General features: G+C 41.9%; 1 protein-coding gene across 3 annotated transcripts in view; it reads right to left on the reverse strand.

Annotated features, from left to right (window-relative positions):
• Positions 1-1,310: 1,310 nt before the first annotated feature.
• Positions 1,311-25,096, reverse strand: part of TNRC6A (trinucleotide repeat containing adaptor 6A) — a 147,418-nt gene continuing 123,632 nt past the window's right edge. For all 3 annotated transcript variants that reach the window (XM_068244261.1, XM_068244262.1, XM_068244260.1), the window contains 10 exons: positions 24,772-24,924; positions 24,476-24,671; positions 22,640-22,771; positions 22,096-22,254; positions 20,988-21,128; positions 19,321-19,431; positions 17,541-17,762; positions 16,813-16,883; positions 16,582-16,721; positions 1,311-13,094 (listed from right to left, as the gene is read on the reverse strand). In XM_068244261.1, coding sequence (XP_068100362.1) covers positions 12,728-13,094; positions 16,582-16,721; positions 16,813-16,883; positions 17,541-17,762; positions 19,321-19,431; positions 20,988-21,128; positions 22,096-22,254; positions 22,640-22,771; positions 24,476-24,671; positions 24,772-24,924 — 1,692 coding nt within the window. In that variant the 3' untranslated portion in view covers positions 1,311-12,727. The remainder of the gene's footprint in view (positions 13,095-16,581; positions 16,722-16,812; positions 16,884-17,540; positions 17,763-19,320; positions 19,432-20,987; positions 21,129-22,095; positions 22,255-22,639; positions 22,772-24,475; positions 24,672-24,771; positions 24,925-25,096) is intronic.

A 25,096-nucleotide genomic window follows, 5' to 3' on the forward strand; every position in this document is an offset into this window, starting at 1 on the left:
TCAGATATACATATCTGATTGTGACTGTATATATGATGTGTACACAGGAATCTCTTATATACACTAAATAACATCTATGCTGTAAGTATAAAGCCTGATGTGTAGCTGTGTCACTAATAGAGATGGTCAACGAGATGGAAATAATTCTGCATTGATGCTGATTTATGCAAATGTATGCACTCCCTTTGCTGATGAAATCAAATAATTTGATATGTTATTAAAATTTGGTTTGGTGACTACAAATTAAAGGGAAACTGAGACGGGTGAAAAGTAAAGTTTTATACATACCTGGGGCTTCCTCCAGCCCCCTTCAGGCTAATCAGTCCCTCACTGTCTTCCACCACCCGGATCTTCTGCTATGAGTCCTGGTAATTCAGCCAGTCAGCGCTGTCCGGCCGCATGCCGCTCCCACAGCCAGGAACATTCTGCACCTGCGCAATAGTGCTGCACAGGTGTAGTATGCTCCTGGCGGCGGAGTGTGTGCATGTGCACTACGCTTGACTGGCTCAAGTACCTGGACTCATAGCAGAAGATCCAGGTGGTGGAGGAGGACAACGAGGGACTGATTATCCTGAAGGCGGCTGGAGGAAGCCCCAGTTATGTATAAAACTTTAATTTCATCTTTCTCAGGTTTACTTTGTTACACAGTAGTACTATACTCTACATATGCACTCCCCACAGAGCTGCAGGGAATCCACTGAGAATGCTGTGCACATTGAACACAGAGGTGTTGTCTGTTTACAATCTCCTCATTCCCCTGCAGAATACCTGCACATCATTCTTACATGTACCCACACTTACATTGCCTAGGGCCTGATAGATGTTCTTTGTTCCGGTTTGTACCTTTTACAAGTACTCTTACCAAGGACTAGTTTTAGTCTAAAGGGAATAAATATAGTAGTCTACATATCCTTCTCACTTCAGTTGTCTTGTAAAATTCCTAAGCATTGGCAGTTAAGAGACGAATTTCATGTTACATACTTTTAATCAACAAAATTGTAATATGCAAATTAGAGGAGTCGGAGTCGTGGAGTCGGAGTCGGTGGAATCCTAAACTGAGGAGTCGGAGTCGGTGGATTTTTGGACCGACTCCACAGCCCTGCAATTCCATAGACAAGTTGCGAAAAAAAAGACATGACACTCAGGAGCTGTGTGCAGCAACAAGCTGTATTGAAGCAGACTATAGCACTACATATTTCGGGCGGAGCCCTTCCTCAGGTGTCCCTGCTGACTGATTGCACAGGGTCATCAGAATTCCCTGCAATAAAATTCTAGGACCAAACACAAAAAAAAAAATGACACAACAGTAATTAAGAGCAACCATACTTTATTACATAACAAGCTTCATAAAACAAAAAAATAATAAAAACAGGAAGCATTCAAGCATTTGAACAATACAATAAGATGCTGTAAAAGAAACGCTCCATTCAAGTGTCTGGAGGGCAGCTAAACATTGAGATACTTTATACCTTCACCTGGGAAGTGTCACAAAGCTAGCTTTGGTTTTTTTTTTTTTTTAGGTTTTTTTTTTTTTTTTTATTTAGTTATTTTCAATTGAGCCCCACAAAAAAGTGTGAGAGACCCACTTATTCCAGGTCTCCCCTACACCTAGTCCTTTTATAGGTCGGGGGGAACGGGGCCTTGCCCTACGCACAGTATCATAATACCAGGCAGAGCCCCTCCCCCCTTCAGTAATAAAGGGTGCCCAGAGTTCACTACAGTACTGTATTTTGTAATAAGTTACAGATAAAGTGTTTTTTTCTTTATTGAAATACAGAAGGCTGACTTTGAAATGACTACCTTTAACAAGGATCACAGCGCACCCCATTGGCAGATCGTTAGACCAAAAATTTGTCTAGCTACAACAATACAAGGAAAAAAAATAAAAAAATACAATTTTTGTGCTAATAAGAGCACCAGGGAAGTTCAAAGCAGGACATCATGTGCTAAATATAAAATAAAGAGGAAGGAAATGCTATTTTAGTCACTGCTGGGTTGTTCTTTAACTGAGGTATAAAATGCAGTAAGAGTACTCAAGTGTTAATATCAATTGTAAAATCCAAGCGGCTGTGTCCTGTATATAGTTTTCAAGTTACAAGTTTTAGTGCAGGATAGTACAGTTAGAAAACATATTCTGGCAGATTTCCTCCACTCTGTCGGCCACACGCAGCGGCGGCCATTTTGCTACTTGACCATTTTCCCCCTAAACCCGTGCCTTGGGATTGGTCAGATGTTTGCCCTTCCAGGTCAACAGCCTCTTTTCAGTCAGTGACCGGGCATACAAAATGGCTGCCCACGCTGTGTACAGCCGACAGGTCAACTTTACGGTTTTCCCAGATAAACTAAGGCTATATTGTTTCTATACCAGGAGCCAAACGCTGAAGTGTTTAAATGTTTTTTGTTTTTTCTCTCTCTTTTTGCCTCATACAATATTACACTTTTCTGGTTATTTAACACATTTCACACCACTAAATACAGTCCCAATCATTTTTAAGATTTATATTTTTCAGACTGCATCATAAGAAAAAAAATTAAAACGATCAAAATAACTTCCAAATAAGTCACAAAGGAGAAAAGGAAAAAAAATAATAAAACCATTCCAACTATTCAAAGGCTAAGCAGCGAAAAAATATACATGGTTCACTAATCTCTTAAACTTCATCATCAATCAAAAAAAAAAAAAAGTACAATCATTTTTCTATTTGTAAACAGTTAAAAGCCACAAAGTTGATTTGCATCATTTTTGACACAAATTCAAGAGTCAAGGCAATGAGACATGGCAATGTGAGTAACTAGTCCATAGACTTCACAATCTACACTGGAGTCTGCCAGTTTCTTGAGAAAGAACTCAAGGTGGGCAGGAAGATTAATGCACCTTGTGTTACAATTGCTTGCTATATTATTTAAGAAATACTGGCTTGGTTACCCCCAATATAAACTGCGAGAAGCCACGGCGAAATTGTGCTCCTGTTGTCCCCACTAAGAGTGGATGCATTTAGTATTAAAATGTCCATTCCGAAACAAACTGAACTCAACTGACAGTTTCACTGGGACCGGCGGCGGTAAAACTGCAAAGTGCTTTTTAGCTCGGTCACTTCAAACTAATAAGCAGGCATTCCTAACAATATTGTTCTGGCCTACTCAACTCCTGTTTAGCTTTAGCCTTCACAAAGAAAAAAAGGCATCAACAAAGTGAAACTTGCATATTTCTCCACATTCATACAACAACATTGAACAGCAGGTTAGCGGGATAGTAAAGTCTGCCAATTGAATTCTGCATATTGTTCCACTAAGTTTTGACAAGCGGTTGTATTCTGCATCCTGTTTTGCTACGTTTGGACTAGCGGTTGTAGTCCTTATTGCACAAGTGTTACATTTGGTTTATTACTGGAAGCCATTTTGTCAGGATGACTAAAGAAACCCCCCTGACATTTTGCTGGTAGAGAGGGAGGGTAGAAAACACAGCAGTTGCACTGCAGCTTTATTAAAGCATACTTGAACTAAAAAGTGACGCGATTTCACAGTTTCTTGCCATGGGGGAGGCACTACTGGGCACAGATTAGCAAATACTGGAAAGTGGTTGAACACCTGCCTCTGTAGCCATGATTTAGAACATACATGTCAAACTCTGGCCCACAGGCCAAATCTGGCCCTCAGAGCCATTAAATTTGGCCCCCAAGTGGTTTCTCCACTTTACATTATGTTTGGCCCACTCTAGACCACCAAGGGAACAATATTGGAGGGGAAGCCCTAGATCACCAGGGAAGCCATATAGGGTAGGGAGGGGGAAAGCACTAAACAACTATATAGGCAAGGGTGGGGGCTACTAGACACCAGGGAATTGTATAGGGGAGGGTGGGGGCCTCTTGAAACCAGGGAACTATATAGGGATTGGAGGGGGGCCATTAGACACCTGGGAACTTTATAATGGGAGGGAGGTGGCCAGTAGACATTAAGGTTGGCCCGTGACTAGGTCCCAGTGTACAATTTCGACCCACTTTGTATTTGAGTTTGACACCCCTGCTCTAAAATATTGCTCCAGTGAAATTTGGCACCATGTCACTTCCACCCTGATGCATGTAGGTTGGAAAGCCAGCGAGCTTTGATTGGATTCCTTAAAAATATATGACTTAATGATATAATGTGGTTAAAGGACATCTATTACAAAAAAGAAAAAGTAAAATAGAAGATAGATATAAAATGTAGATTTCTCTCAGAGTAAAACGCTAAAATACTTTTCCCTATGTCGCTGTCACAGTAGCTAGTGATAATGACAGATTTTGGACTACACCATCTCAAAGGGGGTTTCTCAGGTAATTATTTACAAAAGCACTTACTGAATGGTAGTTGCTCAGTCCAGTTGCCAAAATAGTGTTCAAGTGAGCAGGGAGGCTGGACAGCATACCTTTGTTTAGATCAGGCATGGGCAAACTTGGCCCTCCAGCTGTTAAGGAACTACAAGTCCCACAATGCATTGCAGGAGTCCTGACAGCCACAGTCATGACTCAAAGGCAAATGCATTGTGGGACTTGTAGTTCCGTAACAGCTGGAGGGCAGAGTTTGCCCATGCCTGGTTTAGATCCTTTCCAGGGAGTGCTAATAAAGGTAATACTGAGAATCTCCCATGAGGAGATGGACTAGCCCAAAATCGGTCGGTCAGTCAGATCTGTCAGCTTTTGACTAACTACCGTGACAGCAACATAGGGGGAAAAAGTAATATATAGAGAATTTTACTCTGCAAAATGTAAATTTTATATGTATTTTAAAATGATTTGTGATAGTGGTCTTTTAAGGTTTACAACCCTCCCGTGTCATTTGGCATGGTAATATTGTTACAGGATTAGCAAAATGGCAAGCAGTTATATCATAATATCACAACCATTATTTCACTTGCCATTAAGCAATCCTCGTGATCGATTACAGTCCAGGGGAGGTTTGTAAACCTATGTCAGAGAATACATAAAAGTGGTCCAGCAAAAAAGACCACACAGGCTCTCAGACAATAGTAAACCAGGGCTTTAAAGAGCAGGTGCATGCTGGGAGTGGAAGCAGAATCTCAAGTAAGGTACTATCCCTGGAAATCTAAAGGCCGGACACACACTAGATAGTTGTTGCCCTATGGGGATCAGGACCCGAACCCTTGGGCAACATTGATGGGCTGAGGTTGTACAGACATGTAGTTGGCCTGCAAGCTAAAGCCACGCTCTGTTGCACTTTGTTTGGTGGCTGGGGGTTTGGCTGAAGGCAAATTTGATCCAAATGGCAGATCGTTGGCCAGGCAGCGGTGGGGGTGGGGGGGGGGGGGTGGGGGGGAGGCTGCTGTACAACACGCCGAATTATCGGCAAAGGCGGTCATTAGCCGCCTCAGCCACCTTTAGTGTATGAACTGACTTAACTTTACCATATAATACTCTGGACTGTGGCTGCTGAAATATCACTTGTACACATACCTTCCCTCAACAACATACATGTTATGCTTTTCTCCCATTGTCTTATATGCATGTGACTAGTATAATGCATCTAATTGACAATACTGCATTTTTTTGATGCTCTTATTGCATAGATGGGTTTAGGAATGAAGTCTTAAGCAATTTCTTAAACATTTAGAGAGCAGGCACATTAATCTAAGGTGGACTTCCTTAATTGCACTGCAGAGGCTGAACGGTGCCACTTTTGGCATATCCCATGACCAGCATGTCAGTCCTATACAAATACAGCACGGCTACCAGGAAACTTATTTCTCACGTATTTCTCACCTGACTGATGGAGATTTTAACAGAATACAGCTACATAATGGAACATAACAGATAATGAATACAACAGACGATCCCGCTGGCCTGCTTTACAATACTTCAGTTATAAAAAGTAACAGAAATGGAAATGACAACTGACCACTGTAGTGCTACAGAAAACATGCTGCGAAAGTGGCAGGTGGGGAAGGCAGGGACCGCCCCCTTCATTTTAGTATTTGCTTCAGTTTTTTCAAGACACTAACTAGGCAAATGGACAACTGGTGAACCAGCAAGCAAGGTCATGGGCATCCAAAGGTAACTAATGTGTGTGGGGGAAGTGGAGGCCCAATAAGAGGGATTGCCATAGTAGTGCTTACTGTAGCATAAATTGCTGAAAAAGTTCAACACGGCCAATGGAGGAAAGGTCTACAGTAAGCTGCATAACTGGCTTTGTAGCCACTGACCAAACTGTGCTGCCCTTTGTGGTTTGAGTGTCCACGAGGTCCCCGCGATGTCCACTGCTAAAAACACCTGCAATGGGCACACATTGGGCTCCTTTCTATAAATTACAGGGCATAAAGGATCATCTGGCCACATTTTGGTACCAGACACCAAAGAACAAGTTCAGAGGTATTGTGGAGTCTATATATCAATGGTGTTTGGTGGTACAAGGGGTAACTACACAATATTAGGCAAGTGGCTTACGGCTTTGGTTTGTTGGTGAAGCTGCTGTGGATATAGAAGGGTTTAGTGCCTCCAATAAAGAGAGTTCTAGAGTATGAACTAGTCACAACTCTCATGCAATCTTAAGGGGAACACAGGAGCAGGAATTGAAACAGGTCTCTAGTGTCATGTAAAACCAGATAGTCTCCACCTGCCCCACTTTTGTTCGCAGCATGCATTTGTTACTCAAGTACCGGTATGCTTTCATGAGACAAACTATTAGAGGAATGATCCAACACATTTATTGAACAAAAGTGACAAAATCAACTTATACAGAGCAGCATGCACACCTCACAAACATGTAAGCATCAGAATCGGAGATCACAGATTGTCAAACAAACCAACCGAACTAAAACTAAAGAGCAGCATGTGGATCACAGCAACATCCAACCAGGGTTCATCTTTCATGATGCCTTCCATAAAGTACAATCCATCCAACTGATCTACGTGGTTATCTGCCCATTATTATTGCGCATGGTGTTATCCAATGAGCCCACTACCTATGGAATCGATGACTATTTATAAATGGTACTAGCTTTCTTGTATAAGGCAATTTTGTACATAAGGTTTACGCATGTAAACATGGTAGACACAGTGGAGGCCTTAATAACAGAGACAGATTCAGTACTTGTGAGCTTCAGCTGACAGAATAGGGATTGTACTTGGTGCTCCAGGTTCTTAGCTGACTGACTTATTGTGATGTCACAGCCCTTAATGAGCTGACAGCTGGATCTCCACAGGCCTGTAATAGACTGTGCTTAACTGGAATTGTACAAGGACCACTGTTTTAAATCACACCATACACGACTACATTATACGCGTTTATCTTCCCCCGTGAGCAACACACAAATGACCAAAACTGAGCAAACTCATTCAGTATGCTACCCATTTCTGTGGATAAAGGCAAATATGGATAGAGGAAACCCTGGGGCCCAAATTATTGCCTCAAAATCAGTAACGGGAACACCACTCAACATGGACAGTATTCTGCAGGCTGGGGGGAGGGAAAGAAAAGTAATGTTTTATATTAAGATTTCCTCATTAATGGCCAAATTGAGTTGTGTTGCCCCTCGGGGAATTGCAGCAAAAAGACCTCAAAAACTTCTAAGAAAAGACTGCATACAAAGCCACAGCCATTGCTGAAATAGCACAACCAATGAGAACCTCAAACTGCTACAAACATCCTTTGGGTTAAGAACATTCCCAATGCCAGGCACAGGTGTAAATATATCCAATATTATAGCTTAGCAAGCGGCTTGCCCAACCGTTACATGCCCCTCCCCCCATATGAGAGCTTCTGCAGCTAATAGCCCTGCTTTAAGAGCTGGTTGCATGGCCAGAGTTGATGGACTTGAGGATAAAACAGTATGCTTTTGTGGTCAGGCAACAGTTTGGCTTGTATAAACATGGAAGAGAGTGGATATAACTAAGACTTCAGCAACAGATGCCTGTATTACAGGAAATATCTGATGGGAGGGCTCCTTATCAGATATTTAAATAATTGATTGATCTATCATCTGTAAATCATAGAGTCTACAGAAATTAGAAACTAAAGCCATGTACACATGCTCAACAAAAGTCATTTGAAACATCTGACGAATGACAGATTTTGCCGTGTCGGACTCCAATTGGGGCAGTTTGAGCTAGTATCATGCAGTTGGCCACGTGTGCAATGCCGTTTAAACAACATTGTTCAACAGAATGTGCACATCTATAACGTCACTTCCACGCGCATGCCGTGCAAAAATTCACTTTATCCTTTCAGCAGCCAATTTATCTACAGGCTAGCAAGTGCTCCAGGCAAATTTATTTTAGCACGTTTATTTCTTGTGTTACATTTCCTTGCTTCTAATTGTAATGTGTATTTATGGCCACTTGTCACTAGGGGCAGTGTGAGACTAACAGAGGAATTCTGCTTTACGTTTCTATATTTTATGCTAGCAGAGAGACATCAAAGCATTCCAAGAATTTACAGCACAACGAGTTCTGCCAGCTGAGGTCAAAAGCAGAGCACTTATCTCAAATAAGATAATTCCTTTGAACCTGCTAATGGGTTAAATAAGGTGGTTGTTCGCAATATTAGCATGCAGACGTTGTTTGAGAGACTCATCATTTGTCGCTGGGAAGGTCGTTTCAACGACCTTGTTTGCTTACGGCAACTTTTGTTAAGCATGTGTTACCTTAACTCGGCCGGAGAGCTTACACTAAGTGTACATGCCAGATTTTCAGCACTGACAACGATCGTTCGTAATCAGTCTGGATGACAATCTAGCAAAACCACAGAAGGCTACTGTAGTTTCAGATATGATCTATAAAAGAACATCTCTCGGCACGCCCCCCCCCAACAGAGAGAGACGAGCAGCACATCTGTGCACTCACAAAAGATTGTTTTTGGCCAACATTTATCCCTCATCTACATGTAGCTTAAAAAAAAGTGTGCCTGCAATTGAGCTTTAAAGGAGAACTGAAGAGGAGTACGGTCAGAAGGTGCCACTGCTGGTTTCTTGCCTGTTCTGCTGATTCTCTTCCTTTAATAACTTTTGAATTGCTAACCTGAGAAGAGTATGCAGCTCTGCTCTTCTGACTCGGCTGAATGCGCGTGGCAAGTGTGCGCATCTCAGACTAGACTGAAGTGAACAGATCAGTAGAACAGCCAGTTAACTGGCATTTTCATAAAAAACACATGATCTCAAAAAAGGGTTAGCCTCCCGTGTCCGCAGTTCAAGGCCTCTTTAAAGTGTTATTTGCACATACAAGTAGAATCCCTTTATAGTAAACATGGCCAAGGCCCCGTTCACACTGCAAACCGCTAGCAAAATCTCTAGCATTGTACAAAGCTATTTTTTCACCGTACAGGAAACAGATTTTAGAGCATTTTGTGATTTAATTTTAACATTGAAATGCAATTGCTCCAAAATCGTTAAAAAAAACGCTACATGTGCCGTGTTTCAAATCTCAGTAAATCGCTACAGTGTGAACACTGCCATTGATTTGTATTGGCATATCACTTTTTCAAGCGCTAATAAAACACTCCAGTATGAATGAGGGTCACTTAGTTTACTGTATCGGAAGTTTACTATATCAGGATTGGCCATAAGTTGTATAGTCATGCGGGTGCGTGGTCGGGACCTGGGGACTGAGTTATAGCTATATATATATATATATATATAGCCAGAAGTTTACTTTATCAGAGTTTACTGTAACGAGATTCTACTGTATAATTCAGGTGTGCATTGCATTACTGAACAGGGTCCCATTTAAAGACATTTTAACCACATTGAAGTATTAGTACACTAAAGCTAACATTATAAATCTGGAATAAAGAAAAGCTGCTCAGCGTTTCAGAAGCTTATCGGAACTGAATTTGGGTTAGTGCTATGAACCTGAGGGATGCAGTCTTCATATACGTATCAGATTTCATATTGAGCGGTTTCCTAAAGGACAGTAACGCGTATACTTCCCAGTTACTGCCTGATAACAGAAAACTAGGTTGCACGAAATGGCACGACAATCTGAAAAGGGGTTTTGTGGAAATGGGCATTACAAAACGAACGTACTTATGGGGAGTGCTACATGACTTAAAGTGTAGCGCCACTTTTTGTTAAGCAAAATACACTGCATAGGACATCAACACTGCACAGTGTCAGCACAGTTTACCTTTTCAGCCAGGTATTCGTTTTCTAGGCATACTTATTGCTTTCCTTATAGCCACAGCAGTAGCTCACTGGTGGAAATTATCCACTCCAAGGTTACAATTTAACATCTCTGCTGTGATTAAATCCTACAGCTAGCGGGGAGTTCATCGTACCAAATGTGTGCTCACAGCCTGTGTGTAGCCACACCCACTTTAAGCTTCCTGCAGTGTACCTGGGGAGCCAGAAAAGACCGGAAGCAAGCAAGCCTGCAATTGTTGGCTGAAATATCTAAAAGGTATACAGCAGTCTTGGAGGGCATTGCTTAAACCTGTGTAAAAATGGCGTTACACTTTAATCAGGATTTCTCCTACGGTCATTATTCGTTCTGGTTCTATGATCCCTCACCCCTTAAAAAAAATGAAGTAAAAACGGAGAAAAGAAAAAGCGAAACCCCTTCTTTTCACTGTTCACAGTGCTCAGCAGAAAAAGTCATAGCCGAATACATTAGCTGTAAAAACAGAAATAAGTTGAAAGATGTAATACCACATTCCACCAGTAGATGAAATAGAAACTGCAGCTTTCGGTCACTTGGGTGAGAATGGTCAGGCGTTACTGGCTTTCAGTGTGAGGACAAAACAGGAGCAGTAGTTGCTATTACCCCCTTCATGAAATGGGGGGGAGGGGGGGGGAGAGAAAGAGTATAAAAAAAATTACATTGAATAAAAAAAAAATTAAAGAAACTGAAAGGAGAAATAAAAAAATAAGGAAGTACAGGAAGTCAGGAGAGTAACTGCTGGTAACTCCTGCATCCCACTCCACCCCCCCAAGAATGTGCGATGGAAGGATTTCAAAATTGACAATTATTTTACCCTTGTTCAGTTTCTGAATTCGACCAAACAAGCAGAATACCATTCAAGGCAAATAAAACATAGCATGTAACTTGTTCCTTTTTGCAATTAAATCTCTGCAATCATTCACTTTTAAACATAAAAACACATTTTTTTTCTTATTTTTTCTTTCTTTTTTTTTTTTTTACGACACAATAAAAAAATCGGTCAGCCCAGTATCGGTTACGATGTGCATAAATGTGCATAGTTACTAAATAATCGGCTTACAAAAATAAAGACATTGCAGTACATGAATAAACACTGTCACAAAGCGAAGACACAGCCATTTAAGGTAACAAAAAAATTGTTATAGGCAATTCTCAAGTCTAGTCGCTAAAAAGACACAGCAAAAAAGCAAATTAAAAACAAAACGAAAAAAAAAAAATTAGACGAATCACAACTTTAGAAAGCTTTAAAGGGGGGATATTTTTTTGGCAGAGTCTTTGAGAATTAGCACTGTTAGTGCCTCTAGGAAGAAAAAAAAAAAGTTGCATTTTTAGAGAGATTTTGTTTGATATACTGGGGATAAGGAAAAGGTTAGCCATCGTAGCATTATATTATTCCTGAGAGCCAGTCTTTTATTCCCCATTTTGATTAAAAATTTAGCATCACACAACAGGAAAAAAACGACCAAACACTGTTTGACTCCCAGAGTTAAAAGCATCCTCAGCACAACCTTTGCTGTTTAATTTTTTTCTTTCTTTTTTTTTTTTGATTTTTAAACACCAATGGAAGAGTAAACATTTATCTGGAAAAAAAAAAAAAAAAAAAAAAAAGGAGAACGAACATCTCCCGGTAAGGAAGAAAGAAAATAACTGTAAACGAGAGGTCCTGAATAAAGGCCCCTATAAAACAAAATGCAAAGCCTTTGAAAGTGCTGCCCCCTACTGGCACAAGTAGGGCATATGTCACAGCTGTGGCCATTTTTATTTTTTTTTTACATTTTTTTATTTTTTTTATTTTTTTCCAACTATATATAGAATTTTTTTTTAATTTTTTTTTTATTAAAACCGTAGAGCTAAGTTCTAATAGGTTTAGTCATGAAAACTTGGTGCAATACTTTTCTTTTTTACTTAAAAATGCAAGTTTTAACCGTCGTTTCACTTAAACTCCTTTCTGCGAGGGAGAAGCCACGGAATACTGCCGCTCTGCGACGGATTGCTGGGCCTCAGGCCGGAGGTGGAAGGCAGTTAAAACTTTAATACCACAATAAGGTAGGTATATCAAGGCATCTTAGAAATAACAAGCATTAAATCACTGTTTTTTTTTCGTTTTTGTCTCTTTCTTTTTAAGTACACGCTAGAGTAAACAGTTACACTTGAGCTGTTTTGGATAATTTATAAAAAAAAAAAAATTAAAAAAAAAAGTGACGCACTTTGAAGTGCAACTTAGGCAAATGTAGCAACAGGGTTAAGGGGATACTAGTTTGGAAGTACAAACCTAGAGAAGACATGGAAAATATAAAATTGGAATTCAAAAAGAAACAGCTCATTGTACGCAGTATTATTATGAATAGCAGTAATGTGGAAGTGTAAATATAGATTTTCTTTTTCTTTCTAGTTCACATTATAATATTGGCCTGCATGATTCAAGTATTTCAAACTGATATGTTTTGGGCTAAAACAAAACACACACAAAAAAGTGGGAAGTGTGCAGAAGAACTGGCTGCGGAGGCCTGCAAGTGTCTCCACCAAGAGTCCAGCCAGGGGGGCTGATTACAAACAATCTTCTGAGGTCATGGGTGACTAGGCTACATGGGTTCCCCGTTTAAGTGATCGACAGGGAGGAAAGCGCTGACAGGTGATGGGCTACTCAGACCCCTGCTCTCACCAGCTGGGTTGCCCCATAGGCTTGTGGAATAGTTAGAAGAGCTCCAGAGGGAAGTGCCATGGAGGTCTCCAGAGCTAGAGGCAGAAGCGCCAGGGCTGTTCCAGTGGTTGATATCTCCACGGTTCGAGATGCTGTGGGAGCTATCCAAGGATCCAAGCCTGTTGTGCCCAGAGCCAAGGGACTGCCAGCCGGGGGAAGGGGTCATGGACTGGCCTTGTGCAAAGAAACGACTTATCTCCTCTTCACTGGCAAACTCAGCAAGGATAGTAGTGTTCCCTAAAACACACCTGGAAGGAGGGGAAAAAAAGGCAAAATGGTGTAAAAAGATCTTTATCTAAAATGGTGCTGAATCAAAATTATGTAAAACAGCAAGAGCTGAGGCATCCAAGTTCACTGTTATTACAGTTGTGCTTCAGTACTCATCTTAACTTATGTTTTTACCTCAAACTTTAAACAATTCAAGCCAATACTTTACGCTTCATTAACCACTTCCTGTCACTATGACGTGAAAATAAGTGCACTCTCCTCCCTACAAAATTTTAGACAACACAGTTTATCTCTAATCTAATATCACAACAGAGTCGTAAAGTAATGACCGCAAACCCCTCTCCTCCTCCCAGAGAATTTAATAGCAGAGTTAATTAGTTAACAAAAGTAAAATACACATTCCAGGAGCAGACAGTAGCAGATTGTATACATAACTTAATTGTTACATCTAATAAATTTTCAAAACAAATGAACTGTTTAAATAAACAGGAGGGGTAGACAAATAAAATGCATGGGTTTAGTGTACAATAGAACTGCTTACATTCAAGCTACAAAGTATGAAAGTGGATAAATTATGTATTTTTTTACCGGTTTCCTTATTTTCCTTTTAAAATGCATAGAAAATAAGGTAATTGATAAAAACAGGCCACAAAAAGCCTAATCTGTCCTGGAAAAAAATGATATAGATCATTTAGTTGTGATAATTATTGATAAAGTTATTGCCAAAGTAATCAGAGCTGAGCTGAACTGTGAAAATGACCAGGGTAAAAGTGAGTTGGAGCTGCAGGTTGAAAAGTCTTGTACCTATTGCATTTTTAATTACATAGATAAATGTATACATCACCTGTGTCCATGTTCAGCACCTGGAAACTGGAAGGTGCTGAGCTACAGAAAGCCTTCTCCTTATAACGCACTCTTGCCTCAGAGATGCGTTGCTGAGGCAATGGCTGACGCGTCATTCGGAAATTGACACAAACTGTGCAGTTTTACACTAGCTCAATGCCGCTGTCAGTCACATTAGCATCAGCGGTAATGGACCAGTGGAGAGCCACTAAGTTCTGGTTCATTTCCAAATGATGCATGAGCCTTTGCCAAGGTAAAGCATCTCTTAGGCCTCGTTCACATCATTTAGCGCAGGTGGCTGTGCGATTGGAACGCAACGCGTCCAATCGCACGCCATCTGCGCTCCTATGCGCTGCAGATCCCATTCATTACAATGAATGGGATCTGCGCTGCGATTCACAAAAATGCGTGCAGTACGCGATAGCGCAATTGTGCTGCCACGCAGCGCATATGATGGAAACGTTAGAAGGGCTGTCTATGCCCTTCTACCGTTCTTGCGTGTCGCACACTATACGCGCTGCCAAAATGCGCACGGCAGCGCGTATAGTCTGAACGAGGCCTAAGGCCTGGTGCACACCAAAACCCGCTAGCAGATCCGCAAAATGCTAGCAGATTTTGAAACGCTTTTTCTTCTTTTTCTGTAGTGTTTCAGCTAGCATTTTGCGGTTTTGTGAAGCGTTTTTGGTGTAGTAGATTTCATGTATTGTTACAGTAAGCTGTTACTGAACAGCTACTGTAACAAAAACCACCTGGCAAACCGCTCTGAACAGGCGTTTTTCAGAGCGGTTTGCGTTTTTCCTATACTTAACATTGAGGCAGAAACGCATCCGCAATCCAAAATCTGCAGCAGCCTGGGAGTATGAGTTTCTGCAAAACGCCTCCAGCTCTGGTGTGCACCAGCCCATTGAAATACATTACCCTAGCGGATCCACACCCGCAAGCGGATCGCAAACCGCAGCAGAACCACTCTGGTGTGCATTAGGCCTAAGAGGGAGGAAGTGAGGAGTGAGCTATAAGGAGATGAGAGCTTCCTGTAACTTGGCACCTTCCGGAATACAGGCGCTGGACATAGACACAGGTAATGCATAAATGTATCTATTTTTAAGAAAACAATTGGGGGGAAACTGTGTTACACTAACTATTCTTGTAACCTAGCAATGGATACAAGAGTTTTCAATTTGCAGTTCCATCCCCCTTTTACTATTAAGATCCTCAGGAACAGTGGACACCTAAGTGATAAGACACCAGCATGCAAAAGTTGTGCTGTGACCTAGGCAAGGTTGTTTCAACCCCCCCATTAGCAAACCACAGTGAAGGTTACTGAGGAATTAAGTGAAATTGCGATTGTAGGATTGCAGTGGTGTGCACATTTGCCCGGAGGACATTGACTCAGGACAGCTTGAACTTTCTTTTGAAAATTCTTGCATATTATTTTACATAATATAATTTTTGATATATGGGAAATATAACTGTTGGTCTACAGGTCTAATTTTAAAATCAAAATAGAAGAAAAGTAACAGTTACTCACTACTAACACTCAGGAGTTGATTTAAATTTAAACTAACACCAAATTTTGATCAGATGTAAAAAAAAATGAAAACAGAAACATAACTCCACCTACTGACATGACTGACAGATTATTAATGCCTAGTCAGTTATCAATCCAACTGTGCATCACTCAATACCACTCAGTATTCAAATGCCTTGATAGATTTCGGGTAGTTGTGCGAAACTGATATTGCTCAATTGGCGGTGGTCGGGAATGCGGTGGTAGCGGTGTTCGATTTGGTGCGCGTTGGCAGCAGCGCTAACTCACATGTCCGCAGGCATTACTTCTGCCGTACCAGATGTGTTCTCTCCATGCCGCAACTCTGTCTTCTGTCCTGAGGAGTCATGTGACAAATGTTAGAGGCCCGGCGGTAAACGCACTGGAACTCTAGCGTTTATCACACGACACAGGTGCTCCAAGATAGAATACACAGTGACAAGCGCTGGTGGACAGATGAGCGTTAGGCTCGCTGATGACAACGGGGGGGGGGGGAGGGGGAGATCTGGAGGCCAGGTAGGCAGCTCCACAGATTTTCAATCAATTTTATGGTAAAATCTATTAAAAACCCGTCTAGTGTGTGGAAGGATTTGATGTTCTAAACTGGTGGCCATCCATTAGTGTATGGATTATCCTATCATCAGATGCTATTGACCTGCATAAGGCTAACTTTTGAGACTTATTTACTGCAACAATGACGCAACACTTCAGCTCATACAACGTGTCCAGGTGGAGACAGAAGAGCAGCACTGAAAATGCTACTGTGTTTAGCACTGACCATTTCAAATGACATATTACAAATAAACCAAAATAAAGAAATGTTGCATATTCCCTTAAGAAACTAAAACCATTCGATCAAACAGCTGTGCATTGCTGACTAGGGTTGGTCAACTAGATGCAAACAATTCAAATTGATGCAGAGTTATGCAAATGTATGCAGCTAAAAATGGACCAATCAAATTCATCCTCGCCTGCATTTTCAAGCTGCATACATTTGCATAATTTTGTTTGGGAAAATGAAATACTTGCATGTCATTGGCCATCTCCAGTTCTTACTTTTCTGCACCTTGCTGAAAATCCCAGTCGAACAGTGAAGTGCAGTAAGAAATGACACTTACATGTGCAGAGACTTTTGTGCCTTTACTACCTCCTCCTTGGAACTGTAACGGACCAGGGCAGTGCCATGGGGCAGATTCAAGTGGAATGTCATCAGAGGTCCATGCTGCATGCACAGAGTACGCAGGGTGGAGCCATCAATCTAAAGACACAAGCAGACCAGTGAACATGCAGCAACATGCACAACAGGCGGATAAGATGACTAAAGGTCAGTAGCAGGAGTCACTACTCACTTGAGGTGTTAAGTTTTTCAAAACAAGCCAATTCGTTATCCTCCCTGAGCTGTTTTCACTCCAGGCGGAACCTGACAAGAGAAGATAAACGTTAATAAGAATGGATAAAATGATCCAAGAGCGCTTCAACTCCGAAACTGCTAATGAAAGTCAGTTTACGTTTCACAGTAGTGCCTCCCACAAATGAGACTATTCAAGTCCCCAAATACTTTAGGATGTAAATAGTGGCAGTCATGTGACCAAACCTGCAATTTGCTCTGCTCTGAGCCATGGAGTGAGTTAAGTGGGCAGGTTGGCATTCACACCTTCCAATCAGAATGCAGGAGGGTGTGGGACCAGGATGCCATTGCACATCCTGCTGGCTGGTTTCAATACAATAAGGCTTGGACTGTGTGGGTGGAAAGGCCTTGGTTTGGACATCAGGTTCCCAGAACTTAATCGCATTCCTTCAACTTGCTTTGAAGATGTTTAACAAATCACAAAGGCTTTGGTGACTCCTAGTGGGCCCCTGCCCTAAAGCAATACTAATTGTAAAAGAAAAGAAGCCAGGGGCAATGAAATCAGATATGGCTATCAAATACCTTAGTTTGACCAAAAGGTGGCAGGATAACCATTAATTGTCAAAAATGGCATTTACAGTAAACAAACTACTCCCCTTTGTAGAGACTCACACCCAAAACACAAATGAAACTGTTCATCACTGCAGTAGGATCTTCTGAGCATCTTACCTGGCGTGTATCTGGAATCAGAAGTTCCCCAGCCACCACCCAGTCGCAGGGAGCCGTTATCCCAGGCGGAGATGGGATTCTTCTGACCGGTAAGCCCCGGGGGAGGCCTGGACGGAGCGCTGATATTTTTTGATGGCAAGGGGACTTTCCACAGCTCATGAGCCAGGGAAGTGTTATTGACGGAACCAGGAGACCAAGTAGGTTTAGGATCACTGTTTCTAACTGTAAAAGAAAAAAAGGTGGAAATTATGCTCAGGACACTATAAATAGAGAGCAATTTAACAAAAACTGTGCGTTTCCAATAGGCTCGGTTTCTTATAATTGGAAAACAGGTCTCTAGCACCAAATGATAATTTACTAGCTGTGGCCCAAACAATACAGGCTCACTAAGGGGTCATTGGGAGCCAAACTGTATGCAACTATCCTCCATTATTTGGGCAATTGCTTTGTCCCTTGGGATGCTGTGGGAATCTCAAGTGCTGTGGTTCTACACAGTGCATGTAAAAAAGGTGCCGGGTAATGGGACGAAGCTTCACACCGGGACCCTCATTCGTGGCCTTCAGGCACGAGGCCTGCTCCGGCTACTGCCTCTTCTTACACAACTTAAAGGATACCACAACTGACATGTGGCATAATGAGATAGACATGGGTATGTACAGTGCCTAGCACACAAATAACTATGCTGTGTTCCTTTTTTTTCTTTCTCTGCCTGAAAGAGGTAAATATCAGGTATGTAAGTGGCTGACTCAGTCCTGACTCAGACAGGAAGTGACTACAGTGTGACCCTCACTGATAAGAATTTCCCCCTTTTTTATCTCTTTCTTGCTCTCAGAAGCCATTTTCTTCTAGGAAAGTGTTTTATAGTTGGAATTTCTTATCAGTGAAGGTCACACTGTAGTCACTTCCTGTCTGAGTCAGGACTGAGTCAGCCACTTACATACCTGATATTTACCTCTTTCAGGCAGAGAAAGAAAAAAAGGAACACAGCATAGTTATTTGTGTGCTAGGCACTGTACATACCCATGTCTATCTCATTATGCCACATGTCAGTTGTGGTATCCTTTAACTATTCACAATCTGTAGATGCCGTGGACAGTGTTTGCTGGTACCCGGCACCATTTTTACATGTACAGCGACACGCGCCAAAATGATCAGAATCCACACAGAGCCAAAATGACCTGTCTCATTCTATACCTCCCCTTTATTTATTTCATAGGACCGAGTACAGAATGCATATACACTGCATAAGGTCAGCAAAATTGTCGCCAATCATCATTTCTGTCAGCAAAAGTCTAGCAGCCTAGGATGTATAGCTACAGACATTTCACCACTGCAGCCTACAGACCCCCAGCTCCATGGTGCCAGTCGTAAACCACATTGATGTAATTTCCTATCTTCTCATAGGTAGGAGGTACACCTAGAGGCTTGGCTTCTGTGATAGGGCGACTGCATTCTGCCTGTGAGATCAGAGGCGCCCACCAATTAATATGGGCTAGAGAGGGGCTTTAATGCAAAATCCAAATGCAGGAAAACAGAGCATAAGGTGTTTGAAAAAAATGCTAACAAATTCAGACAGCATCATCAGTATTTAGAAGTCAATTATCTGGCTTTTTTAAAAGCCACCCACTGTATGTACTGTAATGTATTGGTGTGGCTGGCTCCTGAGTTATGAAATATGTGACTATTTGAATATCCCTATGGTATTCCTGTATTTAGCAGTGCTGTGTTCTCATGGACAGTATGATGCCAGCTTTCAGTGACTGGGAACAGAAGGGTGTACCTGAAGTGCTTTGTGCGGTACTGCTGTGGGAGACATTGTAGGCATTGGAGGCACGAATGGATGACCAGGCACTATTGGAAGGCAGCGTGGTGTTAAGAGATGAGGATGACCCTGAAAATACACACATTTTTAGTTTCTAGTAGACGGTAAAAGCAGTCAATCCAATTTATCTTTACATACAACATTCCCTTGCTTACAACTTGTGGGATACACTAAGACATACTGAAGTCACCTTTTAAACTAGACCCAGACATAATATCACCCACATTTAAATTGCCAGTAGTCAGATTGTGTCAGAGCAGGATTATTCACAAGGCAACCTAGACATGTGCTGGCGGGGCCTAGTGGGTGTCAGGGGGCCCAACTGCAGCTTTCTCTGTCCCATCTCAGATTGCTAAAAGGACCATCAGGAGGAGCCAGAGTTAATACCTTGCCTAGGGCCTTGTTTCATCTTAAACCACCATTGGATTGTGTATCTCTACCAGCTGCCCAACCCAGCACAAGAGAAACTGCAGTCCACCTGGTTAGGTTTTCTCACCAACTGCAATTCCATACCCATAAACTGGAGATGGGATTTTTCTGTTACATTTCCCCCTTCCTTTCTTTTAAACTAATGAACATGCGTAATGCCTATTATTCTAACAGTCACATGTTAAAAGTAACACTTGTGCCTTTCAGTTTGAATAGGAGATTTAAACTGTTGCCTCAAGTGATCAGGAAATACAGTGCATCCGGAAAGTATTTACAGCGCATCACCTTTTCCACATTTTGTTATGTTATTTTTGGTAAATTTATTAAAAATAAAAAAAATTGAGAAAGCACCTGTACACAAGTTTTCACAGCCTTTGCCATGAAGCTCAAAACTGAGCTCAGGTGCATCCTGTATCCGTAGGTAGAAAAAGTTCAAAACCACCAGGAGCCTTCCTAAAGCTGGCCAGCTATCTAAAATGAGGGATCGGTGTAGGTGGGCCTTAGGGAGGTGACCAAGAACCCGATGGCTACGTTGTCAGAGCTCCAGAGGTCCTCAGTAGAGAGAGGAGAAACTTCCAGGACAACCATCTCTGCAGCAATCCACCAATCAGGCCTGTACGGTAAAGTGGCAAGACAGCCAAGAATCTAGTGTGTGTACAGCAGCCCCCGATGTATCAATAAGAGATCCAGCCAGCCAAATCATCTTAGCTGAGCACTAAGGCTACTGTACTACAACTCCCACTAGATCCTCCCTCTACGCTCCCTCTACGCCCCCCCCCCCATAGCAACAAAACGAGTCTTTACAGCACTCTGCCCTGAACTGTCACCTGGGGGATCAAGTCTCAAGCCCTTCAGGTGACAGTCCTGGCTTTACTTCTCCATTTGGCTGCTTATGGCCCTGCTACACAAATGACCTTGAGCTCACCAACTTTTGTTTTACAAATTTTACAAAAGGAAGGTAAGGCAACCTGCTGAAGTTAGTTCTGAGAGAAAAACACAGAATAAACAGGCCGCATAACTTTTTCCTTACATTTGGACAAAGTACTGTTGTAATACAACCTATATTTGCAGACCTAAACCTCTCTTTTAAGAAGGAGTGATGTGATATACATACACACTGCTGTACAAGTGGACAACTGCAGCAATGAAACCGATAATTTGTAACATATCAATAACAGAAGTGTAGGTTTACTCACCACTGTTTCTGTCCCTGAGGTGGTCGACACCCCGCACAGTATTAATTGACAGATTATTGATGACACTGCCAGGAGTGACATACGGGTCAGTTTCTGGGTCAATGTTTGGATATCCTTTCCATGGCTCACCGGGGCGAAATTCTAGAAACAAGCATCAGAGGGCTCATTATAAGAGACAGGGCTCATCACAAGAGACATAAAAACAAGCTTATAACAGTATCCATGGCAACAGGACAAAACCCTCCAACTGTTTGCCCCAGTTCAGGACTGTGTTTTGGTTTTTCTAAGGAATTTTATCTATGAATTTCCAAACATCCCCAAATTAATTTAAACAACAAGCAGAATACATGTGGCATACAGTGGAGGGTATAAAAAGGACAAAACAAGAACAAGTTCAAATACTTCCCAGACTTTCTAACCCTAAAAAAAAAGTTTTAGGCTAGTTTCACAGTGGTTAGTTGCATAACTCATGCGTTATAATAACATTGAACTGCAATGGAGACTGGCCATAGACTTTAAAGAGACTCTAAAGGAAAAAAAAACCTCTGGGGGATACTTACCTTGGGAGGGGGAAGCCTCTGGATCCTAGTGAGGCTTCTCCGACTTCTGAAGATAGCAGGAATCCAGTGCTGGCTCCCGCCGAAACCTCCCCCGACAAGCAAGGTTTTATTTACCTCTCCAGGACTAACGGCTCCTCGTTTCGGGCGAAGGAGAAAATAGCCGAGCCCGATCGCATCCGCTCTACTGCACAGGCAGGCGCAAAGGACTCGCGCCAGCACAGTAGAGCGGATATGATCAGATTCGGCAATGTCCGCCTTACCCAAACGAACAGGATCGCGGTAGGTAAATATTTACCACGAAGCACTGGATTGCCAGGACACCGGAGGACCGGGGAAACCTTTTTAGGACCCAAAAGCTTCCCCCTCTCGAGGTAAGTATCCCCCAGAGGGTGTTTTTTTCATTACAGATCCTCTTTATTACAAAGTCTGCATGCAGCGAGCTAGAATAACATGCTCAGTTACTTTGAACAGGCCCATAGACTTGTATGGGCAGTGAGTTGACTGACCGCTGTGAACAGAGCCTTAGGCTTAGCTGGGGGAGATCTTACCGGGTGGCCAGTTGACACTGCTGGAGCCATTTGGCGATTTGGCACTGGGCCAGCCATCCCCTATAGATCCTGGAGGGCTGGATGGAGAGTTACTGCTGTTCATGAAGTCATAAGAACCAAATGGAGAATCTTCAAGCCTAAAGCCACTAGAAATAGCACCTGTGGAAAGATCAAAAACGACCTATAAGAAACAGGAAGAAAGACACACACCGTATCCTGGACAAGTCCATTTCACTGTTCACCTGAATAAAAGGGGTAACTTATTCAACAGTCCTAACCGCTATTTGGAATATTCTATTCGTTATTAATACGCTAGGGGACCTAAGCCCATTTAAAAACTGGCTCTAGGTCTGTCCCGCATGTCAGTGCGCATGCGTGCACGGCCGTACACCCACCACCTCCTGCACCAACAGCTGCCCGCCCCCTGACCTCCTCCTGTCCCAACACATGCGCAGCAGTGCAAAAACACGGACACGCGGACAGGAGGCGGAAGATGCAGGGACACTGGGTTTTATTATATAGGATATAAAAGAATGATTCTTACCATGTTTACTGGAGTTCTGGTCCAGTGAAGTATTAGGAGACATGCTGTCGACTGTAGTCCATTTCCTCAGACGGGACTGTGGTTCTTTCATACCACCAAGTTCCATATTTACATTCAAGTTTGAGTTCAAGCCTACAACAGACATTAATGCATAATTTATAGACAGGGACAAACGGGGGCACTTAATAAGAACCCGAGCCAGCAATATACTGTAAAAAACAAAAACAGGCTACCTAAACCGAGGGGCTAGCTGGATTCGGTACAGAATGTTTTAGAACAGAAAAAAAAAATATTTACCAGTTACTTTTCTACTATGTTGCTGTCACAGTAGGTAGTAAAAATCTAACAGATCTGGCAGATTTTGGACTAGTACATCTCAACATGCGGGATTACCACAGTTTTCCTTGTTTTCAAAAACACTGAGTGGCCGTTTATCAGTCCAACTGCAAAATAGTGTGCAAACAAGTAGGGAGCCACATTTAGGGAGGTAATTTGTAAAGAATGAAGGAAATACTGAAAAATCCCTCATAGGGAGATGGACTAGTCCAAAACCAGTCAGATCTGTCAGACTACCTGCTGTGCTACTACCTACTGTGACTGCAACATAGCAGAAAAATTTGTCAACGCTCATTTTACTCTGGGAGAAATGTACTTTTCATATCTATGTGTAGAAATGTATTTTACTTTTTTTTTTTTATGACAGCGGTCCTTTAATAGATGGGCAATTCAACTGCCTAAATTCATATCTGGTAAATCCAGGAAGGTATAACACAGGGAGAAGAGACTTTCACTTCTGCTTCAAAGCCTGACTAAAGGACTAGAGCCTGCTAAAGGACAGATAAGCTATGTTCTGAAATACAAAGGTGTGTAGGCTCCTTCTACTGCCAGTTGCCTGTCTCCTACTTCAGAGCTGTGACCACAGATATTCTGGCTATTGCAGCTAGGTGGGGCTCCTCAGAGTAAAAGTACTGCACTAATTCTATTGTTTATATGTCATCTTCCTTTACACTGAACAGAGTACAATACCAGCAGTAGTGGAGACTATGAACTCATACATCCTTCAATTACAATGTGCAAATATCTCTTCTCTGGATGGGAAGCCATGCAAAGCAGTGCCGCATTAGTCAGCACTAATCTAGACATCTATTCCAGCGTTTAGTTAAGCTTTAAAAAAAAAAATAATGCCACTGGATCACCGCCACGGTTCCTTCCTGTAGTGAATGGATAAGGGCAGTAAACTTGGTTTTACCCCTAAGAAAAGCTGTGTACCAACATAGGGGCACAATTACTAAATATAATGCTATATGATCTACATGGACCTTGTCAAATGTAGATTTGAAAATTGCTGTGGATTAGGGCCCGGCTTTGGGCTGTTGGGTGCCGGTGTTGAGCCTTGCTCTTTATTTCGATCATGCTACATTTCCTTCCCCACTATCAATATTCTTACTGAATGTACCTTTTATAATACTCCTTTATCTAATCAGGTACTGTTATCTGTTGTTGTTAGAAGTTACCAAGCTTTAGATCAGTAATTTTGGTAGGATTGTAATGTTGTCCCTGCTTTTGATACCAATAAAGCTTGGTTTTGGGGAAAAAAGGAAAAACAAATAATGCCATGATATGTCACTGCATTGGAGACTAAACCGGATTAACATTTTTTTTAATTTATATTGGTTTAATTTTTTTTTTGTCTTTCAAAGATATCAACTAGAAGAAAGAAAAGAAAAACACTTGTAAAATATTCCATACACTCTACCTATATTCAGCATTGTGAGGATCTGTAAGAAAAAGAACCCCTCGCTTCCTGCTTGCTGGTGTCAATGTAATCACACTTACCTAATGAGAAGCCATTGAAACTGTTGATGGGTGATGGGACTTTGGGAAGCTCTGGAGTAGAGTGGGGTAGCACATTTTCCAGGTAGGACTTCATAGGAGGCTGGTGAAGCATTGATTGTTGGGAGGGAGGGATAGCTTGTTTCATCAAGATGCTGGGATCGAGCTGGCGGGACTGTTGCATACCAAGAGACCGGGCCTAAAGAGCCAAACTCCTCATTAGACATGATGCGACAAGGGTGACACGGCATCCTAGAGAAATGCACACAGACTAACAGTACATGTGTATATCCACCCACCTGTTCCTGCTGCTGCCGCATACTGGTCGGCATACTGCCCCTCTGATTCTGCACTTTCTGCTGCTGCTGTTGTTGTTGCTGCTGCTGTTGTTGTTGTTGTTGTTGTTGTTGTTGTTGCTGCTGCTGCTGCTGCTGCTGCTGAGCCAATAACCGCTAGAATAGAATTTAAAAAAAAATATTGAAATAAAACCAGCATATATAAAGGGAACTACAAAGACCAGAACTTGTAATGTGGAATGTGTCAATGATATCTGGCATTATGAAAACAAATGGTCAAAATACAAACAAGTCTAAATTGATGCACTATGTATGTAGGCAAATCTAC

The sequence above is a fragment of the Hyperolius riggenbachi genome, chromosome 7 (genome assembly GCF_040937935.1).
Source record: "Hyperolius riggenbachi isolate aHypRig1 chromosome 7, aHypRig1.pri, whole genome shotgun sequence".
NCBI classification, from domain to species: Eukaryota; Metazoa; Chordata; class Amphibia; order Anura; family Hyperoliidae; genus Hyperolius; species Hyperolius riggenbachi.